Source organism: Cupressus sempervirens, chromosome 8, assembly GCF_028749045.1.
Source record: "Cupressus sempervirens isolate cs-2001-9-10 chromosome 8, ASM2874904v1, whole genome shotgun sequence".
NCBI classification, from domain to species: domain Eukaryota; kingdom Viridiplantae; phylum Streptophyta; class Pinopsida; order Cupressales; family Cupressaceae; genus Cupressus; species Cupressus sempervirens.
In genome coordinates, this window is record NC_143125.1 from 426,070,044 (window position 1) to 426,083,350 (window position 13,307).

General features: G+C 34.7%; 1 protein-coding gene across 4 annotated transcripts in view; it reads right to left on the bottom strand.

Annotated features, from left to right (window-relative positions):
- ALA2 (aminophospholipid ATPase 2) overlaps nt 1-13,307 on the bottom strand; it is a 274,747-nt gene that overhangs the window by 55,872 nt on the left and 205,568 nt on the right. For all 4 annotated transcript variants that reach the window (XM_089797980.1, XM_089797978.1, XM_089797979.1 and 1 more), the window contains one exon: nt 7,788-7,919. In XM_089797980.1, the coding sequence (XP_089654106.1) occupies nt 7,788-7,919 (132 nt within the window). The remainder of the gene's footprint in view (nt 1-7,787; nt 7,920-13,307) is intronic.

Below are 13,307 nucleotides of genomic sequence, written 5' to 3' on the forward strand. Positions count from 1 at the left end.
AATGCTCCATCCATAGAGATCAACGGAAAAAAATGATGTTGAAAATGAAATAAATGAGCACTATAATGTCTGCTACTAATTTCAGTGCAAGACATTGTTTATTTCAATTTTTTCGAATGACCCAAATATTTCTTTCTTTATGTATAACATCTAATCCGTTGGGTTTTATGTATCAAGAAAAAGTCTATCATAGGAGAGCTCCTGCAAACAACACGACACTGGGCACCCAACTTGATGATTGTCTTTCATTCTCTGGACAATCTAATGGATTTAAGCTCTTGGACAAACTTGGTGTAAGAATAAAAATAGTAGTGTCTATATACATCAAGGACAATGTAATTTCCCCACAACTAGGGTTAGCAAGAAGGGAGTAAAACCTGCAAAATAATTGTTAGAATCATAATAATAATAAAACCTAACTATATTATTCTCCCTTCTATCCTAACCCCAACCTTAAATATGTCTCCTAGTCGGGATCCCTAAGCCTCTTGAGGATCTCCAAAGTTTTGAATGATATAACATCAATTCTAGAACCATCATTGGTTATTTCACCATCCTCTCTTGAGTGCACCCCCTAAGGTTCTTCTTAGATGGGACATCCACTATCCAAGACCAATCACATATGCATATATTGACATCATCAAAATATTCTGGCACATGGAGATTATATCAATCCTAGTCATGTTGGTCAGATGGAGATCATAACAATTTTACATGCCGGCAATGTAGGGCTTATATTAATGTCCATGGTGTTAGTCTCACATACTAACATTAAAAATTTAGCATCAATCTCTTCTACTTCAAGGAGCTATATTGACCACTCCATAGAACATTATTCATCTTTCATAACAACATTCATATATTACATATTAGCAATTTCCACATGTATATTTACCCCACACACATGCACATACACACACACATATATACAACAATGATATAAAATGAATGTATAAGACTGAGATGGACCATTTGATAACTATGCTTACTTTAGTAGTGGTCCATCGTGGCATTCATTAACTCCTAGAAAGTCTTATTATAGTATAAAACATTGTTTTCAAACTTTCATGTAATTCCTTTTTCATTCTTATTTTTTGCTTCTTACTATATTTACTCAAATTCTCTCTTATGATCCTTTGTTTTTTCCATCCTTAAAATAAGTATTGACTACAAATGTATTGTGTGAGCCCTCTTATCTATTTTCTCTTAATAATGGGTGTTTTTCTTTCCTCCTAACACTTTATATCAAGAAGATACTTTTTAATATAAATGTTAGATTGTTTTGATTATTGGTAGATGTAGATATATACAGTTTTTCCTAACTTCCTCCATGGTTGTTTGTCATTCCCATAATTATTTCTATCATAACCTTTTCTTTCCATTATCGGTATGTCCCTCGCTTAATATATTGGTGGGTCTAAGTGTTGTAACCCTTCTAAGGGTCCTTAGAGTTTTCTTTACCCACCACTTAGCATGCCTTGTTTGGTGGTGAGTTTATTTGATATTTATTTGTTTATTTTGATATGTGTTTACTACTTACACATTGTGTGTTAAATATTTGCTTACTAATTTAATATTTTTTAATTCTTAATATTATGTATTAAATATTGAATAATGGTTCATAAAGCATGTTATTATTACTTAATATCATAGTAAAAAGGGGATAAGTCCCCACCCCCAAAAAAATTAGAAAACTTGATGTTTCTGAGACAGGGACGCACTAGGGATGGGGGGACACCGTTTAAGTGTCTCCAACGGCACTGCCAATCCATCATTGTTCGGGCGGAAACAGGTGGACGTCCCAGCATCCCTTGAGGAGACAAGGAAACATCCTAACATCTCTTGAGGGGACAAGGGGATGAGAACATGTCCCTAAACCCCTCTAGGGGACAGTCGAGTGTCCCCTGTCCAACCAAAAATAAAGTTTGATTAAAAAAAATAAAACATTTTCTAATATTATATTGGTTATCTTGAATATCATATCATCTTGCTAGATGTAATCATCTTTATGATGAGATACTCATACTTTTGATATCTATGCTGTTATTTTTTAAAATTTATATTATACAAGTTAGCACTCTTCCATTCATTGATTTGAGTGTTAAAATTTTATATTTATCTAATAGAAGTTAGCACTCTTCCATTTTCTGATTTGAGTTTTAAAATTTTAATTTTTATTGATCAATGTTCAAAGTTCCACTTTCATGTTCAATGTTCAATGCAATGCTTAAGTATTTAAATTTTAGTAAATTAGTATTTTACATCTATGTCTTATATCATTATACATCTCTTCACAACGAGCATTTTAAGTACCACGTGTATAGTATATAGTATATACACCCCCATCACCCTCTCCCATCCTCCCGCTGTCCCCTTGCAGTCCCCAAATCGAAGCCACTTTCTCCCCCTTGCCCGGAAACTTGTCCCCCCGTCCCGACGCCCCCATGTCCCCAGGGCAAATGTAAATATGATTAATATAGTTCATTCAAATTCTATTTATTCAATCATTGATAATTAGCATTATTCATCATTAATTGATAGAGTTGATTAAATCCATAACTATTGTAATGTGAATGGACTTATTGTTTGTTAAACTCAAACCAATCCTCGTGTTATCATGAATATGATTCATGCTTCACCAATAACTATCATTTTTTAATTGATCTCTTTGCAATTATGGCTTGTGTCGATATTTGTTCATTTATATTTATTAGTTCTTAGTAGTACATTCATCCTCTATTAATCTTTCTTAATAAACAAACATTCCTTAATCTCGAGAGATATATGAATTAGTGATGACTAATGTTTTATTCCATCATCCTAGTTGTTTGTCATTATGATTTTTTTTTAATCTTTGTACTTTAATTTTGTTATTATCATTACTATTGAATCTTACTTTAGAAAGGAATCATCATAGATAATCATGAATGTTTACCGTACAGGATAAACAACTAGTTATTGCATTAAGAGACTAGGATGTAACAGAGAACACAATAGCACTTTATTCATATAAGAAGATATATAATCACAATTACAATGATGATTCATGATTCCATTCGGATGATGTACATATACTTCCCGAAGGAAGGGGTGACTCAACCGTCACACGACCTTTCAGACACTAACTAATCTTGTTAGCTATAATATAGTTTTTACCAACAACATCATCCCCCCCAAAAGAAAAGTCATCTCTGGACAACAAAATAGAGACAACTAAACTACTAAGTACATCAAAACTAAGAAGAAGAGGAGTGTGTCCCTGGTAGGGTTGGCATAGTAGATGTCCTCTGTGGCTGTAATTCACACTATTGTGCCTACAACTCGTGTACCTGCTACATCTAGAAGTCCAAATCCACCTTGGCCTTCATCATCTCAGCAATGTTCTAGAGTTCTGCCTCTTTTTCATCCGACTCCCTCTTCATATCCTTGAACTGAGATACAAATTTTCCTACCAATGGCTTCGACCTGATCTTGAATGTCTTTATTCTTTGTGATATACTATTGTAAGGACATGCATTCATCTATCCTAAAGGAAAACAACTCACTCGTTCTTCAAAAAGAACGCTTGGCTTTTGTCAGATGTCTCACACAACTCCTTCAAATACTTCCAGATGTTGGTGCAAGCAGACCAGAAGGAATCTAAGACAACTAATCATCTATGATAGAGAGCCTGAGAAGTATGACAACTTCTCAATTCCAAGCAACAAACTTGTCCATATCTGCTTGTATAGTAGGAGTTTTTGTGCCCAAAACAATCATCTCAAGTTGATGATATTCAAAGATTGGCAACATGCAATGCTTCTAAATGTTATAATCCTTGTCATTGAATCTCCAATTGCTCTCCAATATCAAGTTTGTTAAAAGTGCCATCTTGCATGTTTCCCAATGCACAAAAAATGAGAAATAAATAGGAAATACCATGGATTCAAAAACACATCCAATATAGAGACAAAGGCAAATATAGGTACAAACTTCAAAAAAATGAAGTACAACTGCCACAAATTTTGAGAAAATTTTGCAACTTATTTGTAAAAATCCAAAGACAAACCTAAAATCCTTACAATAAACCCACAAAGATTCTGAACTCAAAATTCAGATCCACTAGTGCAAAATTTGAGGCACAAAATTGAGGTACCTAGAAAATTCTAAGATTGAGATAGTTGAGATCCTGAAAAACCCAGAAAGAATATGTAGTCAAATTTTGAAGCCATCAACTAAACAAAGAGTTTCAAAAACAAAAACCCTATGCAGCTATAGGTAGTCAAAACTGGCAGAAAAAGACCATGGAAGAAAAAACAATCGTGCAGGTCAGAAATGGAGCCAAAAGAAACGTGAGCAAACAAGAATAAGGGTCATTTTTAGAAGGAAAAGAGGCCAGCAAAAATGCTAGTTGGAGAAACAACTTTGTTCTGCAAAAGCAAGATGTCGCGCAGGCAAGAAATGGCTAAGTGGTTGCAGACAAACAACAAAACAATTTACTGAAAGTAGAGAAAATTGTCACTCAGAAGCAGAGAGGAAAAAATGGTGCCCAAAAAATGTGTGTGATGAAGATCAGCTCGCGATTTCAACTTGCAGTTTGCAGGAAAATAACAGAAAATGGCCCCAAGTTGATAAAAAATGGCCATCGTTTTGCATCACAAAACAGTGGCATTATTGCCAAAAAAATGGCACAAAAAATCCTAGTCGGGTTTAAGCGAAATCCTTCAAACAAATCTCAAAACTATTTTTGATAAATTTTAGACAAACATTTCATTTAAGAAATTATAAATATTTCGGAAAAAAGGAAGCTCTAATGCCATATTATGCGAAGTAATTAGTAAAATATTTGATGTATTAACAAATGATCAAAGAGATCATTATAAACAGTTTACAAATGTACGATATATAAGTATCTAATAAGAAATTTAAGAAGATCGTAAAGACGGTCTTATCTACAAATATTACATATTATACATAATTGACCATTATAGTAATAAAATAATAATATTCTAATAACACCCACACACACATATGCATGCCTCTTAACTTTATGCATATTTCCTCTTATTCTAGTTTGTATTACTTTATAGTACCTTTCTCCTCTCTTAGCACCCACGTCACCCATCTACCTTCCACTATTTGGTTAAATTGATCTACAATCTGCCTTTCTACTTCTCCTCTTTTGTTGGTTAAGTTGATCTACAATTTGCCTTTCTACTTCTCTTTTGACATTTAATCCTAAGTATGGTTCCAAACATTGATTAAAAAGCATAACTCTCTACATAGGCAAATCTGGATTTATCCATCATACAATATCATGGACAATGTAAATTTAATGGTTTTAATCACTCTTTTCAGTCCCTTAGACCTTCGCAGTCTCTTGTTGGTAATTAATAAATTTATCTTATCTAATTACTAATTGAGGTATATTCCTTGCCATTACTTAAAAGGAGAAAAAAATTAGAGTCTACAATGCCGTACATGAAAAATACATCATCTGAACATGGCTCAAACAACTTTGTGAACACTAAGTCAAACCTCAAAAACTTGTATTTATATGTTAAAACAATAGCCCTAGCTGCTTCTAACTCTTAGTTCTCATTTCAGCGAGTCACAATATGATTAAAGACCTATAACAATAGTTTCAAAATGGATTAAAAAAGCATGCAAATACCTAAAAGGCCAAAATGCATATAGGGATGATTCAATCCCATGTTTAAGTGCTTGAAATTTGTTTGAACCAGAAAAAAAAGGTCAAAAGCTATTTCAATTGATTTGGGGAACAATCACCACTTGCGGCAATCCATGATTAATAACAATCTATGATCCCCGGGGACGTGTCCCCTACGGTTTTCTACTTGTGCCCTAAACAACAAAAACATATTTGTTTTGGCATTTGTGAAGATGTGGATAGAGCAGGAAGAGAAGTGAATAGCAGGTGAAATGGGAGATTACGAAATAAAATCCATTTCATGAGAGGAAGTTCTTCATCTTTCTCTTTTCAATTTGCTCTGCATGTTTTCAAGCTTTTTCAATTTCCTTAACACATAGGAAGGGCAACTAATGTTTTTTTTTTTTTTTTTTTTTTTTCTTTCATTTGATCTTGCAGCTTTGTTTAGAATTCTTAAAAACAACAATCATGAGCAGAAACTAAAGTACTATTAGTGATATTGAGGATTTGGAGATTCAAGTGGGAAAAGAAGTAAAACTAAAAATAGAACTTAAAGAAGTATGGCAACCACTGCAGGTTCCTTGGGCAGTGGGAGTGTACCAAGGCCAGAACGTTCAAATTCTTTTGAATGTGCTTTCCAACTCCCTAAAGAATTTGCAAAAGGGACTTTTAACCCCAAGAAACCTTTATTCCAAATTTGCAACATGAGTTGATAAGGATAAGAAGAAACATTTAAGGGGAAGTACAAAATGGCTTTGGCATTTGTGCCAAAAAAATATAGGGGCAGCTATACAAGAGTTTATCGTCATCTTTTGTGAATAGGTGGTAAAGGGGTAAATGGTTATGAAACTATAAATCCAACTCAAAAGATCAAGGCACCTAGATTGCACATTGAGGGGAAGGCAAAAATTAACGAACATTGTTGGAGAGTTTGTGGCCTACTTATCATAACCTATAGAATCCATAGATGTTGGATTTCACCAGGGAGAGGCTTCTACTTCTGCTTCTACAAGAGGAAAGAAACTATAAATGTAGCAGCTATGCTTAACACACAATTACAAGATGTGGCTGAGCCCTCTATTGCAAATCTTCTTTGCTTAAGTCATACCAAATATTTTATTGTTGATTATATTATATTAATGTTATTAAATATTACATTTATATATTACTAATCATTATTCTTTAATATTAATAATAAATAATAAATAATAGATTATTATTTTAATGTATATTTTAACATTATGTATATTGCATTTTTTTTATAATTTATCTATTTAATATTATCATATATTTAGTAAATCTTCTTTCGGAGAGGGGACATTACACAATATAAGTTGTTGAACTTAACCATTTTTAATGCTAGAGACAAAAAATAATAAATTCTATGAATTAGAGCTTGATCCTTCAAAATCAATGAGAAGAGAAATGGTTTGTGAGAAACTCTAGGAGAGGAACATATAACAGGAGGATAAAAAAGTAATGTTAACATGCTAAAATTTAGTCTGGTATTTCTCTTTGTGCTATTTATTTTCCTTTTGGAGTGAGATGTTTGTTTTTTCTATGGTCTTTTTCTGAAACATATAATCTTAGCTACTTTTTAAGTAGACCACAGAGGAACTGTGGATAGCCACCTCTTCTCAATCAATAAATGTGATGCCAAATGCTTACAGAAGCAAAATTATCAGATAGCATATAGTCTCGTGCCAACATTATGGTAAAGCCATGAAATCAATGGATGAAAATAAAATAGCAAAATAGACTAAATATTTTGACAGAGTATATTGTTATCAGAGCTATTGGTCTCCAAAAGCAGTAACTACTCTCCTGTTCTCCTTTTGTAATATATGCACACAAAAATACACTTGTGTGTGTGTGTGTGTGTGTGTGTGTGTGTGTGTGTGTGTGTGCGTGTGAGTGAGAGAGAGAGAGAGAGAGAGAGAGAGAGATGATGCACTTTTCTTAAGATATGTAATTAGTTCCAACTCAGAGATACTCTATGGTAAATATAAAAATACTTCTTAAATAATTAAGCATCATTCATATCGTATCTGATGTGGAAAGTAAATAGAAAAGGCATGAAATTCCTTCTCCGTGGTTTTGTATGCATGTGAGGGATATATATATATATAAAGAAAACCTGTGCTTTTTGTGATGGAGTTACACGACAGCAGATAGCTGTCCTTGACAGTGTAGCCAATTCACTAAAAGCTTCATAATGATGCTTAAGAACAATTTCCAATGCCCATCCATCGACAATAAATGCAACATCCTGCACATGTATAAAGTCATCGCACACTCAAAAACAGAACATGTCTTCATATAAGACAGACAAAAGATTTACATATAGATTCATGAAACTGTAGAATAATATATCATGGTAACTTTGAAAAACCTTAATCACTAGAAAAGACAAGTTTTGGCCACTGTCATACATTTGATGTTTAGAATGTTCTGTACAAATCATAAAACACAGGTTTTGGCCACTTTAATGTCCAGAAAACACAAGTTGGTAGTCATAACCATCCTCAAACTAAAATGTCTTTAATGTGTATTAATAACACTGTCCCAAATAAGTAAAATGCAACTACATTTTAATCCTCTTTTTTTGTTAACTATCAAAGAATTGAACTGATGGTTTTTGAAAGGTGTCTTTGTATAAGGCAAGACAGTTTAAAGAGCTACCAAGAGTGTGACAGAGAAAGATCAGGCAGGCATGGGACAGGTGTTTAAAAAATTACATATCCAGAGGATTATGCATTTTGTATATTATTAATTTAATTACTATGAAACATTATAAGTTTCATGTCCCTGTCTATGTTTTGATGATTCAAACCTTGACTTATGTCAACTACTAAGAACTGAAGCATTATCTATGATACAAAAACCTGCAAAAGATTAACAAGAAGCATGTCAATGTTTTTATCATTTGGAATCCCATCATTGAACAAACCTGATGCATGAACATCCTGGGGGAATCCATGATCAGCATCAGCCAAAAATGTTTACCCATTTGTTTACTTCAACAATAATAAGCTTTGGAACAGAGTATAGCCATCCGTCAATAAGGAAATTGCAAAATGTGGCAATTTCCACTGCCATTGTTGATATATATGCAAATATGGAGTTTTGGAACAGGGCATGGACATCCATCACTGCTTGATGGAGTGAACTTTTTTGTTGAGTATTATATTTAATATGTTCTATCAGTATATATGTGGAATGTGAAGCATAGATAGGTCTGGTGAACTGTTTTACAGAATTGTCGATTATATGTTATGAATATAATGGATTCGTTGAAGGGCTTTAGAAACCTTTGCACAAATGCTGTTGGCAAGTGGAAACAGCCAACTTTCTTGTCATCCACATACGCAAAATGTGGACACAGAGACATAACTCAGGACTATTTTACATACAGGATATGTGCATAGATTTGCTGAAAAAAGCTTAGTAAACTTCCAATGAATTGGCAGGTGTAATGCTAAATTCCCAACCCTTGGCAGTTTTTTCAAAAGCATGCTGGAAGAGGACGACAGAACAGTGTAAGATACCAATGCAAACTATAGAGCAAGCCATAGGCCAAGGAGGGGGGCTGCAAGCAGAGGAGAGAAGCAACACATTTTGTGTGATTAAAACTTGTTAGTTGGTTGCATTGTGGGAGGTAGAAAAGGTGAAAATATGGATGCTGCACAGCAGAGAGAAGTTTGGAGGGGGAAGATTGTGTATGTAGCTACAAGGAAGGAGTCTTGTGTGGGAGAAGCCAAGTGCGTGCAGAAAACAGAGGATAGTCTCTGAGAAAGGAGATAGTTTGTGGCCAAGAAGTTGTTTTCAATTTAATTATCTTTGTATTCTAAATGGAAAAATTGATTTGTGAGTTGTTTGAGAAGCAAAAAGTTTTATTTTATCAGAGCTAGAGATCTTAAGTGTGTAGATAGATCACCGAATATGAGGCAATCTACACCAAGATCTTGAATAGGATAATTTTTTTATGAGAACATGTCTGTTGTCCTCCAATAGAGATTGACGCTAGGTAGAACGTGCACATAGTTCCTCCACTAAGAGACAGTGGCTAGAGTCAGTGAGAGGTGTGTCTTCTGGAAATCTTTTTTGTGTAGAGCATAGATGTATGTGAATTTTTTGAAGATGTCTGAGCAAGTTGCAAGAGGAACTACATACAGAAGTTTTGGATCAAGTTTTTTAGAGTGTGCGGACAGATCACCAAACATGAGGTAGTCTACACTGGAATCCTGTAAATGAATCACTGACCACGAGGCAGTTTGCATTTAAAGATGACAAGAGGTTGTAGAGAGTTCAAAAGGATCCTTGCAGGTGTGTGAATTCCTGAGCAAATGAGAGCTGGAAGCTGCAAGGAAAAGTGAAGAAAACTGAAAGATAATAGGAGATAAGGTGAAGATGAGTTCAATGAAGGGGGGAATAAAGTGGGCCATGAGGAGCATGTGATTGTTTCATAATTGGAGTGATATCGGGAAGGGAGCTATATGGGATGTGAGGATTCTCATTGAAAAAAAAGACAATTGCAAAAGTAAGGCAAAAGAAGTGAGAGAGGCCCTACACAAATGAAGAGAAAAGAGATAACACGGTCATTGTGAGCCATTAGTTGGGGAGTGAAAGCAGAGAATGCCATGTAGGTGAAAATACCTTCCAGGTTCAGGTAGTGGAAAATGAAGAGACTTTAGCAGCACCCAAAAAGAGAGATGATGAAGTAAGAATAAGGGGAGGTGATGGAAGATGAGAGAGGCAACGTGACGGCACTTAGAAAATAAAAGCCAACAGGTACAGTGGAGAGGTAACTGGAAAGAAGTGTGTGTGGCTGTATAGCATGGAAAGGTTGGAGGCTCCATGGTGGATGGGTTTGAGCCAAAAGGATAGAAGAGGCCAAGGAGTGTGCAGAAACAGCTCATATGGATTTGACCTGAAGATATAAAATTTTGAGAGGTAATAGTGCTTTGTGAGAGGATATGATTATGCAGATTTAGGATCAGCAGTTTGAGATGGGCCATAGGACAGGTAATGTATGTACAAAAAATTGGGCAAATGTGAAATTTGAGATAGAATAAATTGCATTTCATCGTTGCAATCTAGTGTTGAGTTTGAAGACAGCGGGTCTCTGTGTTATTGATGATTGTTTTGTTTGAGCTGTGTTTTGGAAGCAAGAAGTTTGGGTTCTTTTTGCATCAAAACCTCCAATTTTCCCGAATTTATTTAAGGTTCCTAATGGATGTTACTAGTAATCTTTCCTTGGTCTTTTCAGCCGTAAAGCTAGATGGCTCTAGGATAGATTCCTCATGGTCAGCATTATTTTGTTATTTTGTGTATTGTCATTAGCGAGGTGACTACAATTTTTTTAGTTTTGTATTTATCAATTTAAATTATCTTACACATCATCTGTCTCTTAGCCAAAATTCCTTGGAGGGTAATGCCTTTTGTAATGTCCAGATTTCCAATGCCCTAGTCTGTGCCCCAAAATTACAATTCAAAGTAAAAGAAAGAAATGGAAGGGTTAGCAATATCATTTACCAATTGTAGAGCAAGATAGACCTTGGTTGAGACCCTGCAATTATGTTAGGTAAACATTGAAGCATAATAGATAAAATATATGTTTCTTACTGGATGAAATATCTAAATCAAAATCATCAATCTTTCCTAGCAGGGTTAGGACCATTGACTCAATCCTATAAGATAACTAATTTCATTGATGTAGTTCCTTGGTAAGTCATATAAGGTACCTCAGGCTTATTCCCTTTCATCAAGCTTGGAAGCATGAAGTGACACCCAAAATTCAGCCAGCAAAACCCACTTGGAATTACTCTATTTGGATGGAACTTAGATGCTACTTGCATCCCTAATTATGCTTTCCAATAACACTTTCCCCAAACAACCTATCCTCATTATGGAGCACCATGGGAGATCATACAAGGTGCCTCGAACCTACCCATCAAACTCAAGAGCACAGAATGACACCTTCCATTCCACCCTCCCCCCGCCCCCCCCCCCCCCCCCCCCCACCCCCCCCCCAATAATGGGATGGCAGATCGGGTTAAAGCTTAAAAGAGATCTTTATCATAATCAATAATGCACACATACATACCAGCACTTCGTAATAAAAATAGTCTGCTGACAACTCTTGATATCTCTGCAAAAAGACCTATCTTGTCTATTTGGTTCTCTTCCTATTGTCTGTTGTTTGATGCTGATCACTTGATCAATTTTTTTTCTTCAAGTCTGCATAACATTCCTAATTCCTAACAAATGGAAGACAACAAGTGAGAAAAATCAAAGTTACATCCATTATGCACAATACTATATATTTGATCTATATATAAATTGCTGCCTATTTTACTCTTCCTTGATTGATTCCCTTAATTCTATTCTGCTCTAAGTCTGCTTATATTTATAATATCCCCTTCAGTGCTTGGAATGAACTCTCTTTTATACCTTAGTGGTGGAAAGGTCGCCGCCATTCATGAGAGTTCAGTCACCACTTTTCACTGTTTCTGATATTATTCCCCAAATTGATCTCCCCCTTTTATCTCCTCCTCAAATGAAACCATCTCCCCTTTATATCCTCTAATGTAGGCAAAAGTCACACCTCTTCATAATGGTCACAGCCTTTTACAATTACCAACCTTTGAAAGGGTCACAACCATCCATCATTGTTGCCCCTTTGAAAATGTCCATTCCTTATCTTCTTTATTAAGATTATAGTCTCATTCGGGAAGTTTTTCAGACTATTATTATGATATTAATATATTTATATCTGTACTCGTGAAATAATATAAATATATATATTTATATTATTTGGTCTTCACAAATACATACACACACACACACACACACACACACACACACACACACACACACACACAAACATACATACATACACACACACACACACACACACACACACACACACACACACACACACACACACACACACACAAACATACATACATACATACATATGGATCGAATTAATAATATTTATTAATATTACTATATATGGATCAAACTAATTATATTAAAGTGCTGATGGATCGCATCATTATTGATTGTATCTATTAAAGGACTAACAAATAGTATTAATTGGAAAATATTTGAATGTATTAAGTCAAGCACACGGAGGGCCATGACACTCCGTGGCATATGCCACGGTAGAGTCATGTCCCTCTGTGGACATTGACTCTCCTTGTATACATATAATGAATCAGAATGCTATTGGTGATTGCTGAATAATCAATATCAATATCAAGGGCATAACGATTACCAGCAGTCACCCGATACAAGTTATCACCATTACATCATATTCTGATTTGAATATAGAATAAATTCAGTCACTTCTGATATATACATTAAATACTTCTAACATATGTATTAAACATTACGGTATAACTGTAATATACATAGATATAATAGTTATCCAAGTCTAATAGATATAAGAGCGTTGATTTTCTCTATAAAGATCTGATTTACTTAACATTCTTCCTATTCCTTTCTTTTTCCATTAATGCTTCCTCAATTCCTTTGCTCCCTCCTATCTTCCTTTCTCCATACACACTCCCAAATGTATTCTTCTCCCTTTTATATTTCATGTTTGAGGGAGTCACAACTCTTCATTTCATGTCTTTTGACCATTCAAAAA